This window comes from Falco punctatus (genome assembly GCF_963210335.1).
Source record: "Falco punctatus genome assembly, chromosome: 1".
NCBI lineage: Eukaryota > Metazoa > Chordata > Aves > Falconiformes > Falconidae > Falco > Falco punctatus.
Genome location: NC_137580.1, coordinates 39,250,979 through 39,263,662, shown reverse-complemented (window position 1 = coordinate 39,263,662; position 12,684 = coordinate 39,250,979). Strand labels below are relative to the sequence as shown.

The following is a 12,684-nucleotide window of genomic DNA, read 5'->3' as shown; positions in this document are numbered from 1 at the left end:
ATATGCAACACAAGGAAGGCCAGCCAAGCCATTCCTGAGCCCACGCATTGATTGCTCAGTGCAGGTACCTCCTCAGATTTTTTTAAATGTCTTGGGTTTGTTTGTTTTTCTTTTTCAGGCACTGCTAGAAACAGCCCTGACTAGAGTCGTCCTGCCAATGCCTATACTGGTTCTACCTCCAATTATTATGTCCATACTGGAAAAGTAAGTATTGGGTAATATGAAGGGAGGGCTTTTCAAGAGAAAGGGAGAAAAGATCCTCAGTAGGTGTTATTCATTGATATTTCTTAGCATTGGTCCATCAAAGACTTTTTTGCTTATTAAAATTTTTGTGTTCCATCATTTTTGACCATTGTTGTAGCCTGTTGAAGTGTTATATTGATGTGGTTATTTTAAGTCATTTTTCTGAGACGCCAGCAGCTTAAAGAACCCTATTCTGTAGGGTCACTGTGAGCCAAAACTCTGAATTCAGTGGAAAAGTGTCCATAAGTTTTCAGTCCTCCACTTAGCAAATACTCAAGCTGCCACGTGGGGTCAGACTAAAGGTCTTGGCTCATGCTCAGCCAGCGACAGGGAGGGTAGGGACTTGCTGATCATGCACCTCGGCCACTGTTGGATTTGCTTATGCCCTGTTTGAACTCACTTGTACTCTCTTTCAATAACATCCTGTGGCTTGGACTTCCCCAGAAGAATATATGCTTCACACGTTCTGCAGAAATTTGCTTTCCATCACTGTTTAAGTCAGAATCTCTCCTGGCAGAGGTCTCCAGAGCTTCAGTGCTAGGAGAGTGGGCGGGAAAAGGCAGGGTTATTTCATGTCCACTTACCTCCTATCAGAGCTCTTAATAGCAAAAAAAACCCAAAATGCCCTGTCCCTTGGCTGTTCTCCCACCTCCCTTTCCAACACCTCTGCTTTTTCTGCCCAGAGATGCTGTGAGCTAGTTTGGACCTGTTGGGTGTCAATGGCTCCTTAGGGCTCCCATCAGCAGCTCATTCGGTGTGAATGATCCGCGGGGTGGGGATCAACCTTGCCAACCTCTGGAGACTGATTAGTGCATTGAAAGATGGGGATGCTAAAGGGCTTGCTACCTTTGTCCAGACAGCCAGGCTGGAAGCACTCTTTAAACAAATCTGTTGATAATGGCTGCTCTAAGCACTCAATTGACAAAGTAAATAGCAATTAGTACGATTAGGGATTGACCCATAACTTTGGTTGGCTTGTTTACCCTTTTAGAAACACCTCTGGGCAATTTTCTTTCCTTAAGGGAAGGGTCAGGGCTGTTTCTGTAAATTTGGAGACTGGTTTTTAAGATCTAAATTTAAAAATGTAGATACAGTCTGGTACCCCTGCAGCACCTAGAGGCTATCACCAAGATCGTTTCTTCCGACGGGCTGAGTGTGGGAAGAAACAGGGCAACAGATTCTGTTTTGGGAACTATAAAGTAAGGTCTGTCAGCCCTTTTTGGCCAAAATAGACTGTTTTCCTGTCTTTTTCAAAGGCACTGTGGTGGTTCCCTGTGGCAGGTCACAGTCTTAGTAATACTTTCTGCAAAGCTACTCTTTGGAGATGGCTGCTGGAGACACACAAGGACAAGGGGTAGATTCCAGTCCCCCTAATTTTGTGCAGAGCATTTGATTTTCACTTCATGCTCCTCCCCGACAAAAGCTCTCCAGCCTCTTTCCTGCTCTAAGACCCTGTGTCACCTGCACAGTCCCCCAGCCCATGATCTCCCTGCAGGGTCTGCATGGGGAGGTGCTCAGGAGTGACCATGCCTTACTCTTGAGTACCTTACTCTGGAGTACCTTACTTTGGCTTGCTCAAAGTCACGTGTAAGAACAGGGAGTGTCACTTATCTTTGTACCCCAGCATCTTGGCAGCTTCCCTGCTTCAAATTCAGACGCGTGATTCTAGCCTTTATAATCCCATCAAAGCTGCTTTGCTGTTGTCAGTCTAAAGGACTTCTGTTTTCATCTGTCCACATGCCAGACACTTCAGAAATGCCACCGATTTGTGATGTTCTTACTACAGAGCTCTTTCTTTTTGCCTTTTTGCTGTGATGAGGCTTTGCACCGAAGTGGCTGCGTGTGTTACTGCTGGCTTCACACAGGCCCTGGTTCCAGTCTAGCCATACATTAGTGATTAGCTCATCCAAGAAGGATCACCCCAGAGGACAAACTATTTTATTGCTGTAATTCAGAGGATCTTTGCTATTCTGGTTATTAACATGAAAAGACAAAAATCTTTATGTGCAAAAATACTTGTATTGCACTATATGTGGGTTGATAAGAAAGATGAAGAGGGGCTTTTTAATGGGGCCTGTAGTGATAGGATGAGGGGTAACAGTTTTAAACTGAAAGAGGGTAGATTTAGGTTAGATATTAAGAAGTTCTTCCCTGTGAGGGTGGCGAGGCGCTGGCACAGGCTGCCCAGAGCAGCTGTGGATGCCCCATCCCTGGCAGTGTCCCAGGCCAGGCTGGATGGGGCTTGGAGCAGCCTGGGCTGGTGGGAGGTGTCCCTGCCCGTGGCAGGGGGGTGGGACTGGGTGGGCTTTAAGGTCCCTTCCAACCCAAACCGTGCTGTGATTCTATGAAAAATTCAAAGTTTTCTAAAAACTGACCTCTAAATTATTGTCTGCAACAGCAAATGCTGAGGACCATCATGGATCTTGCTAAACATCCACTAGCTTAAGCAAAATGAACAGTAAAATTTGCTTTGTACTTGGAGATACCATAATCTCTTGTATTGATATGAGTTTTACTAAATGCATCTGTGCTCTCTGCAAGACTTACTGAAACTAATTCTATCTGTCAAACAAATGTGGACATACAGGAGATTGTCTTGTAAAAGTCATCATTTTAACTAACAGGAGGGCTTAATTTGGGGTTGTGAGATAATACTTTCTTCCTACCACCCCCAAATGAAACTCTGTAGATATAAAAATATGTGGGCACTGCTTTTGCCTGCCTAAATTCTCCTTAGAGCTTTGTGCCTACTGTTTAATTTTCCATCAAATATCTTTGGATTCCTGGAAGCCTGTGAGTGAGAAACAGCAGGGATAGGGAGTGGGGTGCGGGTTTGGCCACGCAGCTAGAGGTGGTGGTGTCGCTGTAGGACATGGAAGCGTCCACCTGACATGGTGAGCATCCCTTTCCATAGCCAAGGGATTTGCAGTCCACGTGTTGACTCACAGCACACAGTCAGAGGTGAAACCTCATTTTGGAAAAAAACTTGGAGCATTTGGTAAAGAGTTTAACTTTTTAAATTTAGTAGAATTTTAATTAGACTAGGGCGTTTTTAATGGGAGTCATATCAAGGCGTGCATTATCAATTTATTTATGGAAATCCTTACAGTGTCTATAAATGAGAAAGATGAGAGTGACGGCTTATTATTTGGAGGCTGGAGATCTGGAATCAAAAGTCACAATCTGGATCCTCTACTAAGTCATTTGCATTTGGGGTTGTGGCGAGGGAGGAGAGCGATTCTCCTGCCTTGTGTTTAAGTCCGGGTGGAAACAGGTTACAGTGCTGCAGTTGGGTGGGAGCTGTACCACCCAGGAGCAAGCTATGTGCTCGCAACAGCGGTTTTCAGATTCATGGAAAAGTCTCCCCCTCTTTTTTGTCTCTGTATTCAAAAAGTTTATTTTAAGTGGCCAGTTCCTGGTCGTCGTCTTTCCACTTGGATCCAGGTCTTTCCTCTCTCTCAGCCATCTCTCCATCTGCATGTTTTAACTCCCCCAGCTGCCTCTCTCGTCTCTTGTGCCATTTTTTTCAGCTCTCTTGGCTTCTCTCATCTCTTTGCCTGCTGTGTATTTTAACTCCCAGGGCCGCCTTCTCTGCTCTCCAAGTAATTCAATGTTACCTCCCACTGCTGAGCTCCGCAGCGCGCCATTCTTTCCCCATGTTTCATGCATTTCCTGCTGCTTGGACGCTCTGTTTAAGCAGCTAACATATAGAATCAATGTTTATTTTGAGACTACATATGCCATGCGGGGAACACGGTGTTAGTTATTTTGTGCAGATGTATTCTCATTTAAGTTTTATAAATAATATCTGTATTGGCAACTTTAATATGGAAAAATATTGGTTTTGCATTGTCTATGAGATGAAGATTCATCTTTGGGATGTAGCTGACTGTGGAGCAGGCAATGGAAACTCCATTAGTACCTCCATGTCACAGAGATGTGGGGACAACTGCAACCACTGCATGAAGCTGGACTTCTCCTCCCCCAGGCATTTCCTTTTATTCAAATGCTTCTGTGAATCCTTTTGTCTAGTAGTTATGATGAAATTTGGGAAATGGTGCAGGTTACTCCCAACCATCATCCAAGACTTCTCCAGTAGTCTTTGTCCAGCTTCTGACTCCTTGCAGAGTTGAAGCCCATCATGCAGCTGGTCTATGTGTAACTGTCCAGGTCTGTGTGTAAGTGCAAACTCAGGTTCCCCTGTAGGCTGAGCCCTGTAGTAGGAGAGCCCAAATCCAGTCGTACTTGGTTCATGTGGTCTGGAGAAGTGGCGGACAAGGTCAGTCCACCAGCAGTGTCTGCTGTGGATGCTTTGAACTAACAGCTGGCGGTGGAGATTAAAGAACGTAAGCTCTTCTTATCTCCTTATCCTCCCACTTCTCTGCCTCACAGTGCAAAGGAACCTCAGAGGGCTGAAGTGCAGCAGAAGTCTGAGGTTGGGCTTCAAGAGCTCATGTACGTCAGGCTAGACAAGAGGAAGCCCTAGAGCTGACCATGCAGTGTTTGTGGAGGAGAAAGCTGGAACTGTCAGCAATAGGCAAGAGCTGAGAGAGGAGTGGGCAGCCAAATAGTTGTGGCTGTAAGAGGAGCGTTTCTACTCTTTCTTCATCTCCACATCATCCTCATCTTATGGCAGAGCTGCCACAGCATGTCGGCAACCTTGCATAGCAGTTGTCAGCGCTGTTTTTCTGTAAGGCTCATACAATTAGGATACTCCCAGGCTGGATCAACATTACAGAGCTGCTCTGGCTTAGCTAAGTCAGTCTAACAGTGAAAAATGCATTCTTTTGACGGATAGCCAGTGCTCAGCCCATGGTTTTGTGGTGCTGGATGGACATTTTCATCAGCTTAAACCATGTTTTTCACTGTAGAAATGCGTGTGAGGTAGGAGGCCCTCTTGGACCTCATGCTCAGGGCCTTTTGCTGGAGATAATTGCCTTCTGACAGTGTGTGCAGAATGTTTCCTACAGGAACTCTTCCTCCTCTGAAGTGCAAAGTCTCTCCGTCCAGCTAAACCCTTGCTGAAGTTTGTTTAAACTAAACAGCTGCCAGCAGTGACACCTTAAACTGCTGTGGCTGTTTCCAGAGTAAACATTGAAACTGCTCCTTTAATTATGTCAATCAAGCACAAAAAATCCCCCATCCTCATTTGCTTTGCATCTGGTGTGTCCTCTGAAGGGGGCACTGGGGCTACAGCCAAGAGGAGGAGATGCTCCTTGGTGAGGACAGCGGTGGCCTGGCTGGAGAGGACAGCAGACAGAGTTAGTGGTCACTAGAAGAGCTCAGAATTCCCCAAATGACCCCGAAGGAGTGAGAAACACCCTCTGCAGAACAGCAGAGAGACCTGATGGGTTCTCTGAAGCAGAGACTTGGTATGGTGCCGGCTGTGGGAGGTTCTCAGCAGAACTGGGATCTGGGGTAGGACAACCACCTCAAAGTTTGTTTGCACATCGGGGGGTGCTCTGTGGAGCCTGGGAGGCCTCGGGATACCCCCAGCTTCAGCCTCCAGCGCTTTTCTTACCCTGCCGTCATCCTCGGCGTCTTGCGATGTATATATTAGCTTTGAACCTGTTTATACCAAACACTACAGAAACCCCACAGAATCTGTCAGCTGGGAGACTTTGGTTAACTCCTGTCATATTTAGTTTAGCATCTGACACCTCCTTCTAGACAAATACAGCTCTGGTTCACTGAACCTGATAACTCCTTTTTAGTACAGAAACTGACTTCCATATGGAATAAATTACAGTACCTCTTGAAAAACGCCAGCGGCAGCTGCCAAATTATGCAAAATTTAAACCACTAATGAACAATGTGATGAAAGTTGAATGAAGGTGTATTTACAAGATCTACAACACACTGTCTCTGTGGAGCAGATGTACTGTCTGTACAAGTATGCGTGTGTGTATATACCTACGTACGTGCACGCTCATGCATATTGAAATGTTATCCTAAGGTCTAGCTGTTTTCGGTATATCCGTTAACAGTAACCGCTACCTAGGATCAGGAAGCCAGAAGCTCCCCAGTGTGTTGCTGCCTTTTTAATACCTGGTAGGCAAATTTTATGAAGGCAAATTGCAGCAAGAGTAGGCATTAGGGGTTTTTGAAAGGAGGTAAAGAAAAAAATCTTTGGGGAAAAAAAAAAAAAAGGAAAAAGAGAGAGGAGGAGGGAAGTACTGAAAAAATGCACGTTCTTTGGCATCCAAAGGTCGATGTATTAAACATGGATCACTTACTTATATTAGTGAGGCAGACCATTGGTGCTAAAACTGGTAACAATAAAATATACATATTATTGTCTTCCTATTTCTAAAAAAATTTATATTAAAAAGCGGATTTCCAATGAGAACTTCTCTTGGCGCAAACTTTTCAATCCTGTGTTGTCTAATCTGAGCATCAAGGTGTAGTTCACCAGAGCCTGGCCAGTACATGGTGACAGTCTGTAAAACTACTGTTCTCATATGACCATAGACTTCTGCAGAATTACTGGTAGGGCAAGATGATATTTGCTCTTGTGAATGTAGCAGTCTGCTTCAGAAGATGCCAGTGACAAAGTTGGGCTGTCAGGGGGATCTAAATGTTCAGGCATCCCTGATCAAACCCCTTTGGCAGAGCACACAGGACAGTGTTGTAAACTAATTCACTCTTCAACAAATGGTTATTAATATTATTTATTTATAATCTGCTATAATACTCTGCAGTTAAACCCTTTGGAAACATCTAATCATTCACTTCCGATGGGGGGCTAATGGGTGAAAAGAAGGGTTTTGATTGCAGTTGACAGCTAACAAAATGCAGCATGCAATATTTAACTTAATATTCTTCTGAGATCTGTGTCGAGAGCAAAGATCCTAGGGATAGAAGAAAAGTGGACCACTTGACTAATTATGAGTCATTTATTCTGAACCACACAAATTTTAGAATCTGAATCCCAATTAAGACATTACACTACATGTGTTAATTAATCCACTCTACTTTTTAAATCAAGCCATAACTCTTCTTAATTAGGAGGTTAGCCATTGTAATTTGAACTGGCCTGAGTCTGAAGCACTCCTGGAAATCACACCTGGGGGCTGTACTGGGGATCATTTTAAATTGGTTGAGTTTTTACTTGGGTGATTATAAGGTCCCCAACAGGGCAGTAATTAAAGAGGGTGCAGCTTCCAAATTAAGATATCAGGGGTGGTGTAAGCAGTGATGTCTTGATTCTAAACTGTACTCCAGGAGTCTTGAAGGATGCTGGTCATATGGTTTGCTCAGCAAGGGTTCTCGTGGGTCATGCCAGCTTAAGCAGGAGAACAAATCCGCTCCAGGAGTTGCCCTTCTGCATCCCAGGGACTAGTTATCACAGCTTATTGATGGCAATTCTTGAACATTGCGTTTGTTAAAGAGCGTGGAGCAAGGTGACCTGCTTTCTTGACTCAGACAAAATCCTTGTGGATTGCTGCAGGAGTCTTTTAGGTTAGATCGTGCTCTATGCAAAACAAAGTAGCTAAATATTGGAGAACAGAAGCTTGGATTTCACAGCACAAATTGATAGGATCAGCTCCATCTCAATAGCTTATTTGTGAGGAGCTGAGGTACTGGAGGAGTTAAGTCTCTGAATCTTGTTTTCCTTCCCCACTTCACCCAAACCTTCTCAAGATGAAGACAGCTTTCAGCAAGCATTGCTAGCAAAGGGTGAAGAGTCTGAATGTTCAGACACACAGACAGCGTACAGCAGGGTAACAAGTTCCCACACATCAGCTGCTCCGTTATAATTCATCAGGTGCGTGTTTGTAGCCTGCAGCAAACATGGAGCCGATGGGGGTTGAGGTAATCTGTTATCTTTCATTGGCTGCAGGCACGGGCCGCACTGGGAGACATGCCTGCAAAATCACATGTGCCTGTGCCAAAGCAGGCTAGCAGCATGCTCTGGTGTGGGAAGGTTGCTTGGCTTGGTTTTGGTGGGCACCTTGTGAACGATGCACACTGAATTAGGAATGCTTTTTTAAACCCCAGTGATGTTTAGCAGTTAGTGTAATCTGATTGTACCTTCCTAGACCCAAAGAAAGCTCCCATGTTATCACCGCAGTGGAAAGGCATTAACTAGCAGATCTTTGCCAGCATTTGATGGCCAGAGACTGTGAGGCATCAGCGTTCTTAAGATTGGGATGGACAGAGAAGAGATGTGTGTTGGGATTAAGGCCAATAGCTGATGACCCAGCAGCAAATCTGCTCTCTACATTGCTAATATACACTGAATATTCAAAAAAGCTCACTAGCAAGTTGCTGGTTTATATTCCCCATTGTTTCAGATTGGTAGAAAAGAGTTGTATGACAGGTGCCATTTTGGTGTAAATAGCTCCAGAACAAACCCCTTGAGATTTACATTTTTCCCCTTACCATTTGTAAAATGTCTGAGGTCCTGTATCCTGGAATATATTTAACAAAACCTTCTACTGACTAAATATTGTCCCTGTCAGTCGGTGTTAATTGTATCAGAAGGGTCATTTAACCGGTCAGTCTCGGAACCTGACCTTGCAGGTATCTTAAAGTGTTTGCTGTTAACAAGTCTGAAACTCATAAATATCCCCTGGGGACAGCAAGTGTTAAAACATCCGTATCACCCACCTGTAGATGTTTGATTTTTAACAAATTAAGGTATCGTCAAGTTTACTACTTTATTACCCCTTTATTACCCCATTATCGCTGCTGCTGAGGCTGATAAAGTTCACAGTCTCTCTCAAGAACCTAATTTCCTTCTGCTCACTCCATGTCATCTCCAAAGCCTTTATGCAGGTGACACATGCGTGCGGCCAGATCACCTCATGGACTGTTTACTCTGCTGTAAGATGGTTTGAAATGGGGGAAGCGCGTGAAGTGATCCCGTTTTAAATTAGAAGCAAGCACTTAGGTTGGCATGGGCTGTGTAATCCCAGCAGATGCAAAAGCACAGTGTGCAGGACTCGGGATCTTTTGTGGATGAACTTGTTGATGATCTGCTAAGAAGGAACCTAGTCCAGTTAGGGAGAGGGAGACCAGTGGGTCTGGGTGAACACCTGTGATGGCATGCCTGTCTATGAAATGCTCTAACAAAACCTTTTCTTTCCAGAACATCGCTCCTGAGGTCCCGGCCCCGGATGATTCTCCCAGTCCAAAGCCTTGTGTGCCTCGCTGCCTTTGGCCTGGCCCTCCCCTTGGCCATCAGTCTCTTCCCGCAGATGTCCGAGGTCAGTACACGTCTGGTCACTGCACTGGCATATCTCAGAGGGGCGTACCAATGCCACTGCTTGTTTTGCGTTCCTGGATGATTGTCTCATTCCTATGGAGCCCCTTCCATTTTTGGATGAAGTTGTTTGCTGCCTTGAACAAGGGCAGATTGACTGGGCAGGTGATGGTCATGTTAGTCCCTCCTGTTGGCACATGCTAGCGCAGCTTAGTATCACACAGCTTTGCTGGGCTTTTAACCAGTGTGTGGGTCATTTGGTGACATGTACCTTCCAAGCAAACAGAGGAAGAACTGAACAGAGGAACGTTTGTTCCCCCCAGCAAATGCACCTTTTACAGGCAAGGGATGGTCACATGTCATCCTCCTCCCTTCCATCACTCCATTGTTTTCCTGTAGCAGTGGCCTGCTCCAGGCCTCTCCCATGTGGAGGATGTTCAGCAATCAAAACACCAGGAATCAGGTGGACAACTAGGTTGGAATAAGGCTTTTTTAAAAAAAAAAAGTATGAGGATAATGTTCTGCCTCCTTCATCGCCAGTCAGAGGAGCATCTCAGCTAGCACAGGGGGGTATCCTGTCCCTCTTCAGTGATACCCAGGTCAGGTCTGGTCAGATCACAATTCAAGAGATGTTGGTGTTTCTGACTGATGACTTCTGCTCTGAGACTCCGGCTGGGTTCATCCTTTCTTGTCCGGGGACGTGAGCTTAGTGACAGCTGAGCTGCGCCAGGGAGAGCATGGTTCAGGTCACCCTCTCCCATGACAATGGTGTTTCCTTCGTCTTAACATAGCAAAAACAAGTCTTTGTCCATTAAAAAAAGGGCCTGGGATATATGTTTGATGTGGATATACTTCCCAAGAGCTTCTTTGAAGGATTTCTGCCTTTTCATCTTCTAGCCTGGCTCTGGGCAGACACAGCCTGGGGATGAACGGAGGAAAACTAGCCAAGGAAACAGGCAGAATGACTAATGAAATCACTCGCACCTATGTTAGTTGAACAAATAGCTAAGGTGTATTTATTTGTAAGTCATTAATTTGGACCATTCGGTGTTTGGAGCTTATAGATTTGCAGATTGTAAATTTGTACATTTTCAGGGAGGTTTGCTATTATGAAGTGATAAAACCTCTATTAAACAGATCAAAGGACTTTGCTGGAGTTCTTTTTGTGTCAACTGGAACAGTCAATCAGAAATTGGTATCATGGTCTCTACTGGTTAGTTAATTTTTTTCGGTCTGGATGGGTTTATCCACAACTTCTAGCCAGGGAATCTTGCTGTACACTTGTCTGCTAGACTGAAAAACATGTTACAAATTTCCTGTTGTCCTTCTATCTGTTTACAGGCTGAGACAAAACTGTCCCCTTAATCTTCTTTTTAAGAAACGGAATATATCTCAATCTTGGAGTCTTTTGCTAAAAGACGTGTTTTGTGAAGCTTTAATGATTCATATGGCTCTTCCTTAAACTTTTTCTAATTAGTCAACATCCTTTTTGGAGCACTTCCATAAGAACCAGACACAGTATTCCAGTAAGAAGTTGCACAAGTACAAGTTGCAGGAGCAGTGTGATTTGCCTGCTTCTACTTGAATTCATACATCCACAGAGCATGTTAGTCATTTTGGCATGAGCTCAACCTTCGCTCCCTGTCCATCAGTTTTTTGCTGTGATCCCAAGTTCTGCTCAGAGGTTTTGGTTATGAAAGGCTGAGGAGCATTTCCAGGTCTCACATCTGTTCAAGGTAGATGCCCGGAGTATATCCAAAGTTCCTGTTGGTAGGAGACTTGGTCATGGAGCGAGCATTCCTTCTGCTCTGATTTCCAGGGAAAGGAGCTTCACCCACCAGAAGGTAGCCATGGCCTTTCCTGGGAGGTCTCCTCTCTAGATAATCAGGGAAGCAAGACCACAGGAGGTACCACCAACCTCATTCACCCCAAAGGTGACCTTGCCATTGTTCCCCCAAAACGGTGCCCCATGCCATCGGTACGCACACTCTTTGTGCCCAGAGGTAATACTGTGTGACCAAACCACGACAGACACACATTGACTTCTTTTCTACAGATGGCCATGTGATCCAGAGGTCTCTGTGTCAGTGGCTTGGACTCTTAATTACTTACCACTTTCCCAGACTTTGTGTCATCTCAAACCTTACGCAGTAGGCATCGTGTATCTTCTCCCTTCCTACTGATGCCGCACACATTTAATAGTATTGGCCAAACCAAACCATTCTTTCAACATAGACAGGAAACTCGCCCTAAAACTGTTTTGAAATTTAGTATTTCATACCTTTCCAGTTTTTTCTGTAGGCATCGCTTAGCATGGGCTTCTCTGAAATAGTGTCTAAGGTCAGTGGGAACTAAAGTTTTGGTACCAGAATCTGAGGCATTCAGGCATTCTGAGGCAAGCATCACTTGGGGCTCTACAAAAATAATTATTCATTGCCTTAGTATATCTAAAAATGAAGCTCACAATGTCTATTTGCCCTTTATATTTTAGCTTTATGGGTGGCAGATAATTTATAATGTATAGTATCTGATATTACAGCGTGAAAAATTGTGCTGATGCTAACAGCTGAATGAATTCTAGCTCACAAGGAAAATTAAGGTCTGGCTTCCTTCAAAGGATATTCAAATTGCAGGCATCGGGCAATACTGAAACCATACAGCATCACTTGAAAATGACCTTCTAAAAGCAGATTAAATGTTATCTGCAGTGTAAACATGAATCAGTGCTGATTAGTAGATCAAACAGAATGACGTGCTCTCTGCCCACACTTCATGTCAATGAAAAGAAACCATTACAACTGGTGGTATAGCTCATTACCTACTGGGATCTCAGCTCTGCTCAACTGGAGTTAGCTCCGTGTGCACAGCTGGCTCTCACATCTGTTAATGCTAAGGGATCAGATTCTCCATAGCAGCCTGGGCTGATCAGTCTTCTAGTTATGTTTGTGTTCATTTTAAGTGTGTGTGAGTGTGTGTGTAAAGGGCTTTCCTCCCATTCTGCAGAATCTCATTGGTGGTGGCTGTGGGGATGTTCAAGTGAGCAGAGCAAGTGACTTATCTGAAACAATCTTTCCAGAGCCATTTCTTCACAGCCTTGGGTGGCAAATCTGAGTTTTCTTGCAAAGAGCACTTTTCAGAACACGTGACTTTCTTGATCACTCATCACTGGTCCACGAACTTGTCAGATAACTAAGTTAATAGACTTTTGAGTGTTTGAACATTGACCTCTCTCT

General features: G+C 44.5%; 1 protein-coding gene across 3 annotated transcripts in view; it reads left to right on the top strand.

Moving 5' to 3' along the window:
- Window positions 1-12,684, top strand: part of SFXN5 (sideroflexin 5) — a 134,537-nt gene that overhangs the window by 72,142 nt on the left and 49,711 nt on the right. For 2 of the 3 annotated variants that reach the window (XM_080379600.1, XM_080379599.1), the window contains 2 exons: window positions 119-204; window positions 9,338-9,455. The exons of the other annotated variant lie outside the window; for it this stretch is intronic. In XM_080379600.1, the coding sequence (XP_080235726.1) occupies window positions 119-204; window positions 9,338-9,455 (204 nt within the window). The remainder of the gene's footprint in view (window positions 1-118; window positions 205-9,337; window positions 9,456-12,684) is intronic. 3 annotated transcript variants of the gene reach the window in all.